We start from the raw sequence: 18,118 nt of genomic DNA, 5'->3' as shown, positions 1-18,118 counted from the left end.
ACGATCGATCATTAATGCAATGACAATTTTTTTTGGAAAATTTACCTGGTTCACTTTCATCATCATCATTATCGAAATTGATCAAGTAGAAAATACTCATGTCCATCATCATCATCATAATCATCGTCATCGTTAACATCGATCAATCATTGCACATAATATCATTTTGATCATTTCAATTGTTTTTCTCTCTTTCTCAATTTCTTTCTTTTCGGTTCAACAACATTTACTGTGAAGTATTTATTTATTGTCATCATCATATAAATTATAATGATTATATATCAATAAGCAACGATTTTTTCTTTTTTTTTTTCGTTGTTTTACCATAATAATAATCAATTTTATGTCATCGGTTTTTCCTTGGGCAAATATTGGAGAAATATAATTTTTTTTATTGATGTTATTATTATAATCATATAATAAAATGAAATAATGTCAATATTAAATTTAATAACAATAACAACAACTATAAGCATCATTTTTTTGAAAGAAATTATATTAATTATTTGTTGGTTTTTTCATTATCAAAAATTTTGTCATTTTGTCCATTCGCTTAATGTGTGTATTTTTATTTATTATTTGTTTTGCCATCAATCAGTGAAACGATAGAGTTAAAGCTAATCATTATTGTCATCATCATCGTTGAAAAATAAAACAAATCAAATTAATGAAAAAAGAGACAATGATTTCATCATTATAATCATAGTGCATGTTCAAATTGTGTTTAAAGTTTGTTGTTTTGTTCATCATCATCATATTTCTTTTTATTTTTTTTAAAATTCATTTCTAATGTTTGTCGCTTTTTCTTTATCATTATCCTCATCATCAAAATATTCAGCATGATCTTCAATTGTCATTATATCGAATAATGAATTATTCCTGTATTGGTTTGTATGTAATTCACAATCAATTCGATTCGATTCAAAATCAATCAATAATTTATGATATTTTCTTTATCATGATGAAGAATGATTTCTAAATACTCGTTTCGAATCTATATTATCAGGTATGATTACTTTGTATTTTAAAAATAAATAGAAAAAATAATTATTCCTGTTTTTTGTTTGCTTCAATAATTGATCAAATGATTATCGATGATGATGAAAATTACAATTATCATGCATTGATGCATGATAATTTCAAAGTTTTTGGATTACAAAATATTTATTTACACAGTGAAAAATTTGAACATTTTTTGGGTTACTTTTTGTTTGTTAAAAATAAAAATAAAAACACGTTTTTGTTGACATTTTTTTCTCTATATTTTATCAATCATTAATTATCAAATTTACATTCATTCATAGAAATTGTTCGATTAACTTGAATTTTTTTCATTGAAAGAAAACAAAACGGGAAGAAATTCTTCATTCATTTTCATTTCTTTTTTAATTCTCTTTAAATTTTACTCTGTTTGTGTTGTAATTTCAGTATATTTGCTATAATAATCAAGGTATTCATTTGTTAATGATTATTAAATTCAAGATTTCATTGGTGATTATGTTAATGATAATGATGATGTTTTGTTCTTTGTTTTTTTTCGAAAATAATCATCAACTCTTATATAATAATCATTAGATAATATCATTATAGTATTGTGAAAGATAGATACTTTGGATTGCTGCATATAAAAATATAAAGTCTTCAGGCATGAATGAATCAAAATGAAAAGTGTTCAAAAAAGAAAAATTTATCTATACATTTCTCTCTTTCTTTTCAATTTTTGTTGTTGGTGATTTCGTTAGTATTTTTTCTTCACCAAATCACAATCACTCTATCCTATCCTATCTCATATCGTTTTAAAGTCTAAATTGAACTAAACTAAACTAAACTAAATTGAACAATGAAATTTTTTTTGTTGTTGTTTATTCGTTCAAATTTTCAGCTTAATAGAAAACACCTATACCTCAAATTTATGAATCCATGTGCGCGTGTGTCTTTGTGTTACTCTTTTGCAAAATGTGAAATGGTCATTGATTTTGGTTATATAAGCCTAATGTAGGATTAAAAAAAACTGGTAAATAATAGATTGATGGCTAATATGTGATGTTGATAAAATCATTATTAATTTTTCCAGCAACTTCGATGTCAGCAATGTGTATTTTAAACAGTTTGTATAAAATAAATCCCAGTGAAAATTTATTTGTTTTAATACATATTTCGTGGTCAATATTACTTTTTTCATATAAAAGTTGGTAATTTTAATTCTACCCTCTCATATAAAAAGAAGATTTATTTCTTCTTTATTTAATAGATAATAGATCGAATCGATTGATTGCTCGTATCATCAGTCGTCAAACAACAACAATCCTACGTGAATAATTGTTCATCATGATATTCATTTTTTTGTACAGCATTCTATTCATTCTTCCATTGATCATCATTGTTTTATTTGTCTTCAATCGACGTATCAACAGGTGTGATCATCATCGAATGATTATTTTCAATATTCAACAATATTTTTCTATCAACTTAATTCGTTCATTTTTTTCATGAATTCTAATTATAAAAATAATTAGCCATTGGATGAGTTTTTGTTTTTCTCGATTGTTTTTCATTCAAAAATTTCGGATTTGTTAATGTTAAAAATAGCCTTCATATATTGCCTTATCATTTGAAACTTTTTTTTTGCCATCAATAGAATCAAATAGTTTAAGTGACTTTAATTGAGGGTATTTAGGGACTCAGGCGATCTATTTTCTAATAATTGACTAGCAGTCTTGCGTTTTTTCTCTTATTTCCTATGTTTTTCAATCTATCCCTTCGTATGTTTCATTAAATGTTCATCATAATGATGAAACTCGTTTTCTTACGTCATGTTATAAGATTTACTTCATTTCTTTTTTTTTCTTTTTTGGAATTGAGTATTGATCCAAATTTCTATTTTTCTCTATTTAAGATTTTATTCATCAACATCAACTACATCACAAATGGATCTGAACACGATGACAACGTTTCGTTCATTATTGTTGGGTGTTGTTAACAATAAAACATCATTTCTACAGAATGAAGATGTTACTTGCTTCTATCATCATCATCATAGCGGTGGTAATGATGATTCAGATTCGGACAATAAACAATCCTCATCATCATCCTCATCATCATTGGTCGATAAACAACATCAACAACAAAAGATGGCTAACAATAAAAATGTTGACGTTTCTCAATTCAAGGTATATTAGATAGATTATACAATTGCCAATTGCTTTGTTTATGTTTGAGATGCAAAAAACATCATTGATTCGGATTTTTTTTCCATATTATAGTCGATCAATATTGACTATTTATCAGCTAGTAATTTTTCCTTTCATCCATATCATTTGAACGTTAACGTTAATGTCGAAAAATCGCCGAAAAAATCCTTACTTGTGTTGTTTGCTTGGCTATTTGCTAAAGAACGACATCTGGACAAATATCGTCGTCTTTACATGGAACAAGGCTTTGATATATTAACTATTAAAGTGAATGTAAAAGATTTCATCATACCCGTGGTGGGCAGCCAAGTAATTGCATCGCAAGCATTACAATTTATTAAAGAACATGAACAAATTTATTGTTCACTTGTATTTCATGCATTTTCGGTTGGGGCCTATCAAATGGGCGAATTATTAGTCATGTTGAATCAAGAGCACAATAAAGAGGTGAAGAATATAGCAAGAAAATTGTTGAAAGGTAAATGATGAATGAGTGTTGGACATTGAAATATTCATACCTTGAAATTTTTGACGGTCATCGTTAATCCTTAATCCTTATGTAATAATAATGACGACAGGAATGATCTATGATTCAGCTGCAGATATCAACGAAGCTCCGATTGGACTTTCGAAGGCAACTACAACGAATCCATTACTGCAATGGGCGATATGTTCGTTATTGAATGCTCATTTCCGTTTTTGTTATAATCTAGCTACACGCCATTATTTAGCATCATCGGACGCATTACACCAGAATGAATTTCATTGTCCTTCATTGGTATTTTTATCTAAAGATGATGTTGTTGTCAACTATGTTGATCAATTAAAAACGGCTGAACAATGGCAACGGCGAGGTATCAGTGTAACGATGAAATGTTGGGATCAATCTCCTCATGTTAGTCATTTTTTCAAACATCCCGATGAATATCGATCGTTATTAATCGAATTCCTCAACAAAAATGTCACCGGCTTAATACAACAATGATAACGATCATCATCAATGAAAACATCAACGGACAAAAATTGTATCAATCATCGTCATCATCATAAAATAAAATGATTGACAAACAATTGAATTTTTATTGATGGTAATCGATAATAATATCAAACTAAACTCGTGACGATATACTCTGATTTTTTTTCATTTATCATCTACTTTTTTATCTGTGAATCACTTTGTTTTTATTATTTTCGTTTTAGATTACAAAGAATTTTATTATATTAATTTCAGTATTTTTTTCCCGCTTAATAACCATTCATTCGTCCGGCTGGTGATTGAACAAAAAATAAGTTATCAGTTCGAATATTTTGTACATTTTTATTTTACTTGTTATGATTTTTATAGAAAAATTAAAATTCATTTTTTTGCATCTTAATTTTTATTCAATTCGATAGAAGTTGCGAAAAAATTATACAGTTTGGCACGACAAGATCAAAGATGTTTATGCCTTTTTTTCTAGTAATCAACTTCAGCATTGGCATCCAATTGATCACAAACATTATCATTAATATTTTCTTCAACTGCAACGCAGACATTATATTGTTCATCAAAAATCAATGTCGATGGATTGCATTCAAACAGGGTACGTGAAAATCCACCTCGTGTTCCAGTTTTGTGGCAACGATAGAATTTATGACAATCATTTGGATTTCGGAAATAGCCTTCTTCTTCACAAATCAATGGTTTTGTCCATTCTGGTGGCATATCCTGAGAAAACCTGTTAATATCGGTTGATTTGGTACGTTGTTTGGCACGTTTTGAATTTGGAAATAATTCTGGTTTGGCTTTGCAACAATTATCCTCGCAATACTAATTCAGGATGACAAAAATATGGTTTGATTAATTTATTATATGAAAAACCTTGCAGGTTATACTTGCATGAAATGGACCACATCTAGTTCCAGATTCCATGAATTGTTCAAAAATTTCAACTTCATCATTACATTTTACAATGGAATCTTTCAGCGAGATATGCGGCGGATATGAACGGATAGCATTTATTTCTTCTTTTTCATCCGGCAATTCGTCATCAACACATAAGCCACATTCGATTTTGCATGGATTATGATAGGTATTTTGTCCGATGAAACTTAAATTTGCCGTTCCTGTGCTATTGAATCTAGAGAATAATGTCTTACATCGTGAAGATCGATCTTGTGGTGTTATGTACGGTGTTGGATACGCTGTTTATAAACAACAATAAAATTCAGATTAGATAAAATTGTTGAAAATAAATCAAGCTCACATACAAACTTCTTCTGGTCGATATCCTGGACATTGCTGTTGTGCTTGGCCCAATGATAAATAGATCTGTGACAAAACTGATGTAGCAATAAACAGGTAAGGTCTAAATGATGATGTAAGATACATGATTTGGTAAGTTTTGATCTTCAATATATAAAAAATTGAATCGAAACGTTCTATTTTTTTCAAGATACTCGAATGGAATGAATGAAACAGAACAAATGACAGTGATAGTCAAATCGATCATGATATCATCTTTTAACGTGGAACATCTCAAAAAACAATCTATTTGGTACGATGATAATAAAAGAGAAACCTGCTAGTTCATTATGCACATGAGATAAAGTTTGATTTTTTTTGTTTCGTTTATTTTTTCTAGTTTATCATGAATTTATTTTTAGATTTAGCAATGATTTTTTTTCATTTGAATAGAACAACGTTACAAGGTGGCCACGACCAGTTTGTTTTCTCATTACTTCGACAACAATAATGATGATACATCAAACGATGACCTTGTTCTATGTTTTTTTGGATCAACATCAGCATGATAATGAATTTTGATAGCAAACATTATAGATAGGACACATTCGAAAAAATTTTATTTTCGATTTTAGACATTTGTGAAACTCAAAGAAATTTCTATCGCTATAAAATGATCAAGAGAAAGGAAAAAATAATTAATTTTTTCCATTAATCATATTTTTACTTAAAAATCATCATCAGATATTTGACCTAGAGAAACCTTGGATGATGGTCGTCCTTCAGCAACAAAACACACAAACAATATCGCAGACAAGACCATTTCGAATCACAACACCAAAAAATAGAATTATAAACAAACAAAAAATTGAATTCGAAAAAAATTCGAATTTTAAATTTAATGTGCGTATATTAATATTTAATATTTTTATCAAATAAATAAAATCATTAACATAATAATTATTAGGATTCAGAAAAACTGAATGCAATTAAAGCCATGAGAAGAAAGCCAGCAAATAGCAAAGATATTTTACGTAGTTTCAATGATAATGGTTCATTATGATTGAAATGATTGTTATGATCATGATTAAGATCAATTTCGATCAATTGTTCTTCATTTGTTGATTGTAAAATTGAATCATCAGGAACAAGATTTGGCCTTTCTGAATGGTTTTCATCATTATTCGATTGATGATTGTGATTTTTATCATCATGTTTATGGTGTTTAGTATCACTGATATGTATAAACTCTTCGGGTATCAATTCAAAAAAGGTAACATGAATAAAGGTTCCAGCCGCAAAACCTTGAAAGATTGCGGAAACAAAACGTCCAATGTGGCCAGGAGTATAGCCAATAAGAACGCCTAAAATATTTCCTAGTGGTATATTGAGTGAAAATGCGATGGCAAATTTCAAGTGTGTTGACATCTGAATTGCATCTTGTTGAAGACGAACCGCATTTAGGCCAAGTGCCAATGCAACCAAGCATTCATGTAAAATGATTCCAATGAAAAGATGAATGGCTGTCCTAAGATTTGTTTGTAAACCAAGCGCCATGCCTTCATTGTAATTGATTTGAAATAAAAATTAAGTTTGAATAATGAAAAAAATACAACCTTCAAATAATGAATGAACGCTTGTTGCAAACATCAGGATAAAAAACGAAAACATCGAATCTTTACGACTTTGCAATTGATCAACATTCAAATGATGATGACCATGGTTATGATCATTTGGGCCATTGTAATCATGACTAGCTTGCGGTACTCGGGCATTATTCGATGGAGTATTATTTCGATATGATGTTGGATTAGGTGATTGATTACTTGCAAGGCCATTCAATGGTCGATCATTAGAATCAAGAAGCAACTCTTCTTCGTGATCATCCGATCGGTGATCGATCTTGCAATTTGAAAAAATCAAAATTTAATTGAGTCAAAATTTAATAACAATATTACAAACCGTTTCTTCTTCAAGATATAAAACTGGCGATCTTTCACTTTGCGTTTGTGAACCATTAAAACAGCTTGAAAGAAAATTCTCAAGAAACAAAACCAAAAATAAACCACAAATCACGCTAAATTGACCGATCGAGAATGAACCAAATAGATTTTTCATTGATGGAAAATCCTTGATCAAACTATCAAATTCATTTTCTACACAGGGCACTAAGCTTAGGAAACAAACGCCAAGAAAAACGCCGGCAGATATGCAATTACAATAGGAAAGCCAACGTTTCCAGCGATGTTTTTGATGGAATTGATTTTGAGAATCTATAGATGGATGTGAAATGATTGAATCTCTCCAATGGTAGGATTCATCGTGATCATAATCATTGTTGACCGAATCATTCGGCAAATGTTGTTGTCGATTACGACGACGGGTAAAAATTATGATAGGCAAAAGATATGAAATGAATGTAGACAAAAACATAGACACGGCAAAGAATGCTTGCCATAATAATGATTCAACATCGTAATGAGCCATTCATCTGAATTCAAGAATCATATCGAGATGCTTCAACATTTATAATAATTGGATACAATATGGACAAAGAATAAAAATTGTTAACGTGGAACTTATTCTTACACTATCCATCAATCAAATAAATGGTGATTGACTTAATTTTACCATACAGCCGACGCAACACCTGAATCAACAATAAACTTGTATCCTCTTTTATGGATAGTGCCGATGACGCCGAATCCAAAATTCAATTTTTTTATTGTTTTGAATAAACAAAATTCTTTTTATTCTACAATAATTAATTTGAACATCATATGAATGAATGAAAATAAGTGGAGAAAAATAACAGATTCTTTTTGTGAGAAACTAAAAAGATTCTACAAGATTTTACAAATGTTACAAGCAATCAATTATAATAGGAAGGTAGTGTTAGGTATAATTCATTGTATGAGACTACCAAAAAAATAATTTTTTATCAATAATAAAATGATTCAAAAAATTCATCAATTAGGTTAATTCATTGGAAAATTGATTATATTTAGTATATAGATGATAGATATATTCCATCAAAAATAATTTTTTTTCATCTACCAAATGTGTGTCTCGCGAATTTCTCCAATTATAATATTTGCTCGTTGTAAAGCCTATGAGAAAATACATTCAATCGGTTAATTTGAAAATACTTCATCAATAAAAATTGTTACCTTAAGCATTTCATTTGCTTCCTGACGGCGAATTGCAATCTGATCTGATTCTTTCAATAAATTATCAAAATTTTCCTGTTTATATAAATGTGTAACCAATTCTGATTGAAGGTTATCTTTAACAAAGTTGACCAGAAAATGCATTATGGCTTTTGGAACAGAATCTTGAATGTTTTTTCTAATGATCAAAAAATATGAGCGAATCAGACGTTCAATTACTTGGCAGTCATGTTCCTCTTTCGGTGTAAGTTTTCGAACATTTGTTGTGCTGGGCTGTAAAAACTTTTTCAATTAAATTTTATTTTTAAAGAAATGACATTAACTTACCACTTCTGGAAGTAGATTCACTGATTTGACAGGCGATGCCATTGGTGTGTTAGCATTAGTAGAACTTTGTGATGAATTTTCAATATCATTTACATTGTTATTTAAGGTTTCGCCTTTATTCGACACAAATGATCGAAATAAATTCGGCTGACTTCCACTTCCACTAACAGGCTTAACAAATGTTTGATTCTGAGCATTATGTTGTTGCATATTATGGATGAATGTCATATCATTGTTCATCATTTTTGGTTGTTGTTGTTGTTGATGCCGTTGTTGTTCATATTCTTTGTTTATTTGTTTCGTCTGTTTGTTAAATAATGAACTGACCAATTGGGCATCATGAAAATCTGGATGTCTTGTATTAATATAAGCCAATTCGATTCCGACAATATTTTCGACCATATCGTTAGTCGTAGGGAGACGTCGTCGTAATAATTGTGTAACAACATCAACAATTTTTTCATGAAGTTTTGGAAAACGCAACATTTCTTGCTGAATATATCAGTTAGAAAGTTCAGTTGAAATGAGTTAATAAAAACAAACCTGTACTTCGGTACCACAATGTTGAATAATGCGTTGCATCTCTTCGTGAACTAATTCGACACATCGAAGACTTGGCTCTTCTAAACGACGAATCTGTCGCTTGACCAACAATTCGAATGATACTTCGGGTATAAACAAAGCTGGGCGAGTACCCTATCAACAAGACTTAGAGTGATGACAAAAATTCATTTAAAACTTACAGTAGCATTTCGAATGGCTGTCAAAATGTCGATAGTAGTTAGACCAGATAAAGGATGTATAGAATCTAAAGTACGACTGAATGTCTCATGAAAAATATAACAGATACGAGCACCACCACAAAGTTCGGCTGTCTCAATATTATTAGCAGTACCTTCGATTGTAGAACAATATGAAGATGCAAATTTGGTTATTATTTGCAGTAAAGTTTGACCCTTCAACGATTTATAAATTAGAACCCTAAAGAAAATAAAATGAATAGAAATGCTTACTTTATCATCAATAGCCATTCCATAGGAATTCATAACCGATTGAAATTGTGAAATGAGCATGTTAACGCGAGTTTTCAATTCGGGTAAACAGTCGCGAATATGATGCATCAAAAGCTGTAAAAATAAAAATAAAACAATAAGCAAAAAGAATATTCAAAATTACGAAAATTCCTACTCTATTCAATGTTTTAGCTAAATAAGCCGTTCCGTTGCGGTTGGCCAATGAAGGATATTTTCTTTGCAAAAAAATGGCTTCATCTTTTAATGCATCTTCAATAGATTTCTTATTAATTATGTCTTGCTGTGATCGACACACACAACCAATGATGCCTAATTTTACAGGAATTATACGGCCACAAAGAACATCAATCGCATCTGTACCAGCATCCATAAGATCTAATTTAGTCACTACCGAAAGCGTACGTCGTCCATCTTTATCAACTTCACGAGCAATTTTCAACGCTTCGGATGTAGCAAAATCTGTATTCGCTGGTGTTACAGCCAATATTATTGAATTCGGATTAGATATGTAAGATAAAATCATTTCACGTGTTTGTTGTTCAATATCCAATGGTTGATCACCAACTGGAATTTTGGTTATGCCGGGCAAATCAACCAAAGTCAAATTAACGACTCGATAAGAGTAAATTTTGAGATTAATTGGTTCTGGAGAGATGCCCTTATTATTTCCAGTTATTCGTTCAGTTTCGGCTTCTATCTCTCGACGTACATCTTCAAAATCGGAATAGACTTTGTTTTTCGTGTGTAAAAATTTGGCCCATTCATCCAAATTCATCGTTCCTTCGGATACATCTCGCATCGATTTATCATCCTTGTCAACATACTGTAATTGTAATATCAATGGACGACGAGTGACGATTCCAGCTCCACGTGGTAAAAAATCACGTCCAACAATCGATTCCAATACCGATGATTTTCCAGATGATTGTGTACCGACAACAACAATCTGCGGTAACTGAATACTTTCAGCACCGATCGTATTAAATACATCTTGTAGTTTGTTTATAATCGGTATTAATGATTCCATTTTTTGCCAATTCTTTTTTATCGTTGATTATAAAATGGTGGTGATTGAACGCGAATTGAAAGCGTAAAGTTTTTACGACCAATAATTTAATTTGTTGGTAATTTTAAATAATAAACATCGAATACATTAATAATATGGAAATGGATTAACAATGGATGATGAAAATAAAATGAAAAATTTCCCGATTTTCACATATGAAATAAAATAAGTGATCCTTGAATTTTACAACAATTCGAGTCCATTTTCAAAATGTAAAATAAGAATTTCTTTTCGGTTAAAATTGCGTATAAACAAACACACACACACCAAATTCACTATATCGACCTTATTGGGACATAAAAATTTTTGAAAATTTCGGTCCAGATTTTGGGCGAATCACAATCAAATTGTATTGAAAAAATAAACAACACAAAAATAATAGGAAGGATAATAATTAAATATACGCATTAAATGACAATATGATTAAATTCAAAAAACCCCAAATTAATGATAATGATGTAATTGATGATTGATTAAAAAACAAAATTTGACCTTATAAAATTAAAATAATATAGTTTAGTTGTTTGGACATAGATGGCGTGTTCAATATTATGGGTGGGTTAAAATTACTCGCGAGCATTGGATTAATTAAACTTGTCTGTGTGTTTTTCTTTTCATGATTTTTTTTAACGATTACTTTTAAATTCATCAAGAAAGAAACTTTAATCATTAACATACTTCAAATTCATAGCAAACATAATTCGTATTGTTTGGATGAGTTTTCTTCTATAATTTTCTTGATCTCCTAATTTAGTATAGCTCAAATTGAAAAGAAAAACATCAAGATTAAAACACGTGCAATTTCGATTTTGTGTATGTATGATTTATGGTCTTGAGCTAACAAATCAAATTCTTAAAAGTAACAATTTTTTCTTTTTCTGCAATAATTTGTTTCTCTTTAATTAAATTGATTGATTTGAATAGTCTTATTGAATCAAAGTTCTCCCAAATTTTGTTGTGAAATAATTCGAAAAGAAACTACTGAGCCATGTCGTTCAAACAGCTTCTTTGTCGTTGAGCATTTAGAATAATTTTTAAAATAAATCAAATTACTACTTTTTTTGTACCGCTTAACATTAGTTTTTTCCAACAAGGATCTTGTGCTTATGGTGATGGTTGTCTTTATTCACATAACCCTAACGAAGCGGTATCAATTCCTGAAGATGTATGCCTCTTTTTTCTTCGTTCGAATTGCATGTATGGACACGAATGTACAAGAAAGCATCGTACCATAGAAGAAATCATTACTCAACGTGATGGTAACGAGGTTATTCAACAAGCTAAAAAAGATGAGACCCAATCTTCGATTGAAGTAATTCAGAATGAAACAGCAGATACGACCAATGTCAATACTGATTCTTCAAACGATTCAACTGTTGATAAATTAGCTTTTTCGTCATTGACTTTAAACGATGCAGTCGCATCCACTAGCCACAATACATTAGTGTTGCCGGACAATGCCACCAATTCGAATAAATCTTATGCATCGGCGGCTCAAAATGGTTTCGTGGAAAATGATACAAATCGTGCATCGCTACCTTTGTGCACGTTTTACCAAAACAATGGGTTCTGTGTCTATCAAAATTGTCAATCGATTCATGGTGAATTGTGTGATCTATGTGGATTTTGGTCTATACATCCACATAATAAACAACAAAGTGATCTTCATCGATCGGTAATTTTTTTGTTTTAAATTTATCTTGAAATTATTAATCACTACTTACTTTCAAAAGGAATGTATCAAGGAACATGAAGAATCAATGGAAATATCTTTTGCTTATGCACGAAGTAAAGAATTAACCTGTGCCATTTGTTTAGATATTGTTGTGGAAAAAGAACCTCGTGCACAACGTCGATTTGGCATTTTGGAAAATTGTTCTCATGTTTATTGTATCGAATGTATAAGAAAATGGCGTAACGCACAAGATATGGACAAGCTTAATAAGCGAAATTGTCCACAATGTCGAGTCAAGTCGGATTTTATCATACCAAGTCAATTTTTCTATGATGATCCAACCCAGAAGGCAAAATTAATTGAAGACTATAAGAAAGCTTTAGGGTATGTGTCATGTTCAAAATTGTACATTTTCCTTTAAAAAATTGGTCATTCTCATTTGCAGATCAAAACATTGTAAATATTTCAAACGTGGCCGTGGAAATTGTCCATTTGAAGGTGCCTGTTTTTATAAACATCAATATGAGGATGGTAGGATTGCCCAATTACCAGCTCCGTCAAAAAATCGACGCCGTGCCACTCAGATCAATCTTAGACCGTTTATTTTTCTTGATGTTTGTATTTTTATTAGAATTTTTTCCAGATTTTATATTTTTTCTATTTATAGGAAATTATTGATTTTGATGATGATTATTTATCATCATCGGATCTCGATTTTTTCGATTTGGACGATGACGATGATGATGATGATGTTTGGCATTATCATTGTTGATTTGGTAAAAACATACGAATGGCAATCAACTAAATTTAACCATTATGATATCGTAATCAAATCGTTTCTTTCATTTCTCTTCAATCCATTCACGATGGATAATGTTTGTCATAATTCTAATAGTAGAAATAATCACACCATTGTTATCCTCATCATAAGCACAGTTCAATCAAAACAAATGGAGTTCATTTTAATTAGGATTTATCATTTCATTTTCTTGTTTCATTTCGCGATTTAATTTCATTCCTAAATTAAAGCATTATTGTGATAGTGTTCTTGATGACGAGTGTTGATACAACCTTACCTTACATAATCACTGACACACACACACACAAATAACACATGCAAAAATTCTATTAATTAGAGACCACCTCTAATTTCCCCAAAAAAAATTTTTTGTGATTTCTAAATCTAATTCAAATAATTTCCCTTTGGTTTCAAATCTGAAGAATTGTTTAAAATCTCAAATTCCTTTTAGTTGTGCTTGGCATCAAAAACTGAGTAAAAAAATAGTGGATTTCATTAAAGTTTTTATTTTTTCTTGAAATTTTTCAATGGAAAGTGAATGATAATTTAAAATACATAATAATCGAAAGTTCTTTTTTGTTTCAGGAATCGTTTCAGTTGATAGAATAAAAATCATGGTGAAATAAAGAATATAAATTGATAATAATCGATAATTGATGAGAAAATGTTGTGTTATGTAATGTGTATGTATGGTTTTTGTGTAAACATTTCAATCGGGATATTGTGTCAAATCGATTGTATAGATTTGACTGATGGTACAATCGCCTGGTGCTGGTGCTACACCCACCAATGATGATGCATGACCATAGAATTCCTCTTTCAACGATATGACAATACACTGAAATGATGAGTCGGTTTTTTCACGGATAAATCGAGCAACTTTACTAATATTTGTATTATCCAAAGCTGCATCAACTTCGTCGAGAATAAAAAATGGTGCCGGTTTATATGAATGTATGGCGAATAATAATGCCAAAGCTGCAACCGTTTTTTCACCACCAGATAAATTCGACATGGGTTGAAAACGTTTGCCAGGAGCTACACAATTATAATTGATGCCTTCCAGATACGGTTCTTCGGGATTTTCTGGCACTAAAAATGCCTGAGCTGATGCATTATTGGTCAAAGATTTGTAAATAGAATCAACGCGTTGTGCGACACTTTCGAAACACATGGTGAAATCTTTTAGCCGTGCTCTTTTTACTTCTTCAAATGCCAATTTTGCCTTTTTCGATGCTATCCTTAAGTTGTTCACTTCATTGTCAGTTTCTTTTAATCTATCTTTGACATCTTCTAATCGATCAATAGCCCTGAGATTAGGTGCTTGAATTTTCTGCAAAATGTCCAATTTTTGATTGATTTCTTGTTGAAATTCAGCTTCTTTCTTTTTAATCTGATCAGGTTCGCAAATGTTTTTGAGAGAATTTTTAAGTTGTGAAAAATCTGGCTTAATATTGGCATCATTTTCATAGTTTCGTTGAGTGGATGGGCCATCATCATCCTCATCGTCATCCATATCTTGAGATCCAAGACCATTTTCCACGCCATTCGATCGTTGTGGTCCAACGGTCATTTCATGCAATGTACCAGATACTAAAGGTAGATTAATGCATTCCATTTTACAATGCGTTAACACAGAATGTCTGTCTGATTTCCGTGATTCAAGTTTACATTCGATCGTCATCAACGATTTCTGTGCACTGGATAATTCTCGTTGAACCGATGATAATCCGCGTTTAATTTCGGTGATTTCATCCTCAACCGAATCACATTCTGTCTTTTTCGAAATCTTATCATTCTTGAGCTGTTCAACTTTTTTCATCTCCTCTTCAATAGACTGCATTTCACGCTTTTCTGTTTCACGGGCCTTTGAAAAAAGAAACAAAAATTATTTCATGATAAAAATTGATGGAAATCTTACCATTTCGAGATTGTTCTGTTCCTCTTCAACAACACGTTCCCAACGTTTGACATTTTCATGGGTATCTTTACTTCTCTCATAAGCCAATCTAGATGTAATCGAATTCTTTTCATTTTCAATCTGTAATCGAATCCGTTCATTTTCCTGAGCAGCCATATTTTGTCGTTCTTCATACTGGCGAATATTTTCCACACCGAGGGTGACACAGAAATCTTCAAAAATTTTATCTTCAACAGTGTTCATCTGCTGTCGCAGTTGTTTGATCAAAACATCTCTTTCAGTCATTCGATCTTGAATTTCTTTCAAAATTGGTTCAAAACTACCCAAACTATCTTTATTTGTTTGAATTTCTTTAGTTATTTCTTCATTATTTTTTTCTGTCGTTATTTTATCATTTCGAGAATATTTGATTCGAGTATCCAAACCTTTGATCTGGCTAGCCAATGTCATCAATTCACTTTCTTTACGCATACGCTTCATTTGCTCTTTCAACTCTTCGGAAAGTTTTTCCTTTTGATATTTTAACGCATGTAATTCTTTTTCATCCCAACGTCGGGCTCGTTTTTCTAGATCAGCGCTACCACCAGAAATGAAACCACATTTTTGATAGAATGTACCATCCAACGACACAGCATCATAACGTTGACCATCACCGAGATCGAATGCAACCAAATTAGCATCTTCAGCTGTTTCACAAACAAGTGCATTATTGGTTGCATACAAGACTGCTTTTTTGATGGAAGGTGGATCATATTTTATTACGTCATATAAAAGTTTTACGCCTTTTGGATATTGAATATTACGTAATCGTTCTTTGACAGCCTTTACTTCAATATAATCCAATGGAAGAAATGTTTCCGGTTCCAACATTTGTTCTTTCAAATACTGAATACATGATCGACCTGTTTTTTCTGTATCTACAACGATAGCATTCATATTCTTACCCATCACTTTGGTGACGGCAATATTGTATCGTTTATGGATCGGTTTACAAAGATTTAATAGACGATCATAGACACCTGGATATAATTTCTTCAGGTTTTCAACAACTTCGGCTTTTTTGTTTCGTCGTTCTGTTTCGTGTCGATCGACTTTTGCATCTCCTAATTCTTTATTAATTTCTTCGAGTCTGGTGGTTATTTTTTCCACTTGTTCTTTGGCTGCATTAACAACCTCTTCGATTTCTGCTTTTTTCTTAATCAATTCCTGTAGCTGTTGTTCGGAAGATTCCGTATTATCTTTGAGTTTTTCGATACGTTTATTATTCTCATCATAATTTACGGTCAACAATTGAATTCTCGATTCGATGGAATTCTTTTTACGCATCTCTGAATCATAACGATCTTGATCGGCTTTCTGTTCACGTTCATGTGAATCCAAATCTTTCATGTATTTAGCCGTTAATTTTGTCACCTCTTCTTTCAATCGATTATATTCTTTTCGTTGTGATTCTTCTAATTCGACATTCACTTTGAACATTTCCTTTTCTTTTTCAACTTTTGCTTCAAATTCTTCTTGTTTTGCGATTATTTTAGCCAACTCTTCTTCGAAATCTTTGATAGTATTCTGATGATTAGCATGAGCTTTCGATGCAGCAGCTCTAGATTTTTTAGCCGTTTCCAATTTCTTTTCAATATGTGCTGCATTCTCTTTGGCTTTAATGTATGTTGGTCGTTTTTTATTCAGATTCAATTCAACATCTCGAATTCGTTTGTCAATGTTTTGCAAATCTTTAGTTATTTTAGCAAGATTTGATCGTTTTTCACGAATATCATTATCAATTTTTTCCTTGGATTTGAGATATTTTTCCATTTCTTTGCGTTTACGTTCCATTTCGTCATTAAGTTGATCGATATCCTGTTGAATGTTGTACAATTTAAATAATTGAAGTTCAATTTGAACACGACTCAATTCTTCTTTAAGATTTTGATATTTTTTAGCTTCATTTATTTCACCTTGTGCTTCTTTCTTTTCGGCTGTAATACCTTTCTTTTTCATGTACATATGATGTAGCTCTTCTTCTGATCGATCCATCATAACTTTTTTATTTACATATTCATCTTTATATTCATTACTTCGTGAAATTTCCTCAAATAATGATGTAATTTCTTTTGGGTTTTTCATCGCAATCGATTCGACAGCACCTTGATAAACGAGAAAATTTCTTGCTTTAATGTTGATACCCAATTTTTCCAATAATTCGGCATAATCTTGTTTTGAAACTGAATTATCATCGACACGATATTCTGAGCTAGATCCTTGTACCAAACGGGTGAAATTGGTAATACGACCAGTGTCAATATCTTTGTAGACCAATGTTACGGATGCATTGTTGCTTACTGGTCGGCCAATCGATGCACCATGAATTAATTCGGATAGTTTTTTCACTCGGAGATTAGCTGTTTTTTCACCCAACACAAAACTGATTGCATCCATAAAATTCGATTTACCAGAACCATTCGGCCCAATAATGGCTGTAAATTTTTTGAGAGGTCCAATTTTCTGTAATCCATTGTAGGATTTAAAATTCTCGACCATTAAATACTCGAGAATTCCGGGCATGTTTTTATTCAATGATGTTAAATCAGTTGTTAGATATTTTTTTCAATTCATATCAACAAAACAAAAATGATTGTTGTTATTGTCGAACGGTCCAAAGATATATCTTCAGTTCAACGACTGTACGAATAAAAAAAAGAGAGGGAGAGAGA

The 18,118-nt window shown here is 31.1% G+C and overlaps 6 protein-coding genes across 12 annotated transcripts; 2 read left to right on the top strand and 4 right to left on the bottom strand.

The window, feature by feature from the left end:
• The first annotated feature begins 710 nt into the window (after window positions 1–710).
• On the top strand, window positions 711–5,658 carry LOC113799231 (transmembrane protein 53-like). 4 transcript variants are annotated; one of them, XM_027349851.2, is made up of 7 exons: window positions 711–729; window positions 839–891; window positions 968–1,006; window positions 2,897–3,170; window positions 3,264–3,669; window positions 3,770–5,568; window positions 5,627–5,658. In XM_027349851.2, the coding sequence occupies exons 2-6, from the start codon at window positions 869–871 to the stop codon at window positions 4,174–4,176; spliced, it is 1,149 nt and encodes a 382-aa protein (XP_027205652.2). In that variant the 5' UTR covers window positions 711–729; window positions 839–868; the 3' UTR covers window positions 4,177–5,568; window positions 5,627–5,658. The 4 variants fall into 4 exon arrangements, with proteins under 4 accessions (XP_027205652.2, XP_075680921.1, XP_075680920.1 ...); XM_075824806.1 differs by lacking the exons at window positions 711–729; window positions 968–1,006 and having other exon boundaries at window positions 779–891; XM_075824805.1 differs by lacking the exons at window positions 711–729; window positions 839–891; window positions 968–1,006 and adding an exon at window positions 2,256–2,414.
• On the bottom strand, window positions 4,548–5,578 carry LOC113799282 (uncharacterized). Its single transcript, XM_027349897.2, has 3 exons — window positions 5,442–5,578; window positions 5,071–5,375; window positions 4,548–5,001 (listed from the first exon to the last, which is right to left on the bottom strand). Exons 1-3 carry the CDS (start codon window positions 5,560–5,562, stop codon window positions 4,648–4,650), a joined length of 780 nt encoding a protein of 259 aa, XP_027205698.2. The 5' UTR covers window positions 5,563–5,578; the 3' UTR covers window positions 4,548–4,647.
• A 647-nt stretch (window positions 5,659–6,305) lies between the features above and the next one.
• On the bottom strand, window positions 6,306–8,105 carry LOC113799204 (zinc transporter ZIP3-like). Its single transcript, XM_027349806.2, has 3 exons — window positions 7,378–8,105; window positions 7,032–7,317; window positions 6,306–6,974 (listed from the first exon to the last, which is right to left on the bottom strand). Exons 1-3 carry the CDS (start codon window positions 7,900–7,902, stop codon window positions 6,379–6,381), a joined length of 1,407 nt encoding a protein of 468 aa, XP_027205607.2. The 5' UTR covers window positions 7,903–8,105; the 3' UTR covers window positions 6,306–6,378.
• Window positions 8,106–8,335: 230 nt separating this feature from the next.
• Drp1 (dynamin related protein 1) lies at window positions 8,336–11,436 on the bottom strand. 2 transcript variants are annotated; one of them, XM_027349740.2, is made up of 7 exons: window positions 10,101–11,436; window positions 9,926–10,039; window positions 9,656–9,868; window positions 9,456–9,608; window positions 8,913–9,404; window positions 8,586–8,867; window positions 8,336–8,525 (listed from the first exon to the last, which is right to left on the bottom strand). In XM_027349740.2, the coding sequence occupies exons 1-7, from the start codon at window positions 10,971–10,973 to the stop codon at window positions 8,469–8,471; spliced, it is 2,184 nt and encodes a 727-aa protein (XP_027205541.1). In that variant the 5' UTR covers window positions 10,974–11,436; the 3' UTR covers window positions 8,336–8,468. The 2 variants fall into 2 exon arrangements, with proteins under 2 accessions (XP_027205541.1, XP_027205549.1); XM_027349748.2 differs by having other exon boundaries at window positions 8,586–8,858; window positions 10,101–11,292.
• A 198-nt stretch (window positions 11,437–11,634) lies between these two features.
• LOC113799215 (putative E3 ubiquitin-protein ligase makorin-1) lies at window positions 11,635–14,006 on the top strand. 3 transcript variants are annotated; one of them, XM_075824801.1, is made up of 6 exons: window positions 11,635–11,825; window positions 11,937–12,028; window positions 12,095–12,687; window positions 12,746–13,071; window positions 13,133–13,301; window positions 13,355–14,006. In XM_075824801.1, exons 2-6 carry the CDS (start codon window positions 12,001–12,003, stop codon window positions 13,457–13,459), a joined length of 1,221 nt encoding a protein of 406 aa, XP_075680916.1. In that variant the 5' UTR covers window positions 11,635–11,825; window positions 11,937–12,000; the 3' UTR covers window positions 13,460–14,006. The 3 variants fall into 3 exon arrangements, with proteins under 3 accessions (XP_075680916.1, XP_075680918.1, XP_075680917.1); XM_075824803.1 differs by having other exon boundaries at window positions 11,635–11,871; XM_075824802.1 differs by lacking the exon at window positions 11,635–11,825 and having other exon boundaries at window positions 11,882–12,028.
• Window positions 13,973–18,113, bottom strand: SMC1 (structural maintenance of chromosomes 1). The gene is made up of 2 exons (XM_027349729.2): window positions 15,408–18,113; window positions 13,973–15,353 (listed from the first exon to the last, which is right to left on the bottom strand). Exons 1-2 carry the CDS (start codon window positions 17,967–17,969, stop codon window positions 14,196–14,198), a joined length of 3,720 nt encoding a protein of 1,239 aa, XP_027205530.2. The 5' UTR covers window positions 17,970–18,113; the 3' UTR covers window positions 13,973–14,195.
• Window positions 18,114–18,118: the final 5 nt, after the last annotated feature.

This window comes from Dermatophagoides pteronyssinus, unplaced genomic scaffold (genome assembly GCF_027571235.1).
Source record: "Dermatophagoides pteronyssinus isolate colony J.1.1.1.1 unplaced genomic scaffold, Derpt_VIB-CSIC_2022.12 sq0002, whole genome shotgun sequence".
In the NCBI taxonomy this organism is placed as follows: domain Eukaryota; kingdom Metazoa; phylum Arthropoda; class Arachnida; order Sarcoptiformes; family Pyroglyphidae; genus Dermatophagoides; species Dermatophagoides pteronyssinus.
This window is presented reverse-complemented; position numbering and strand designations above follow the sequence as displayed.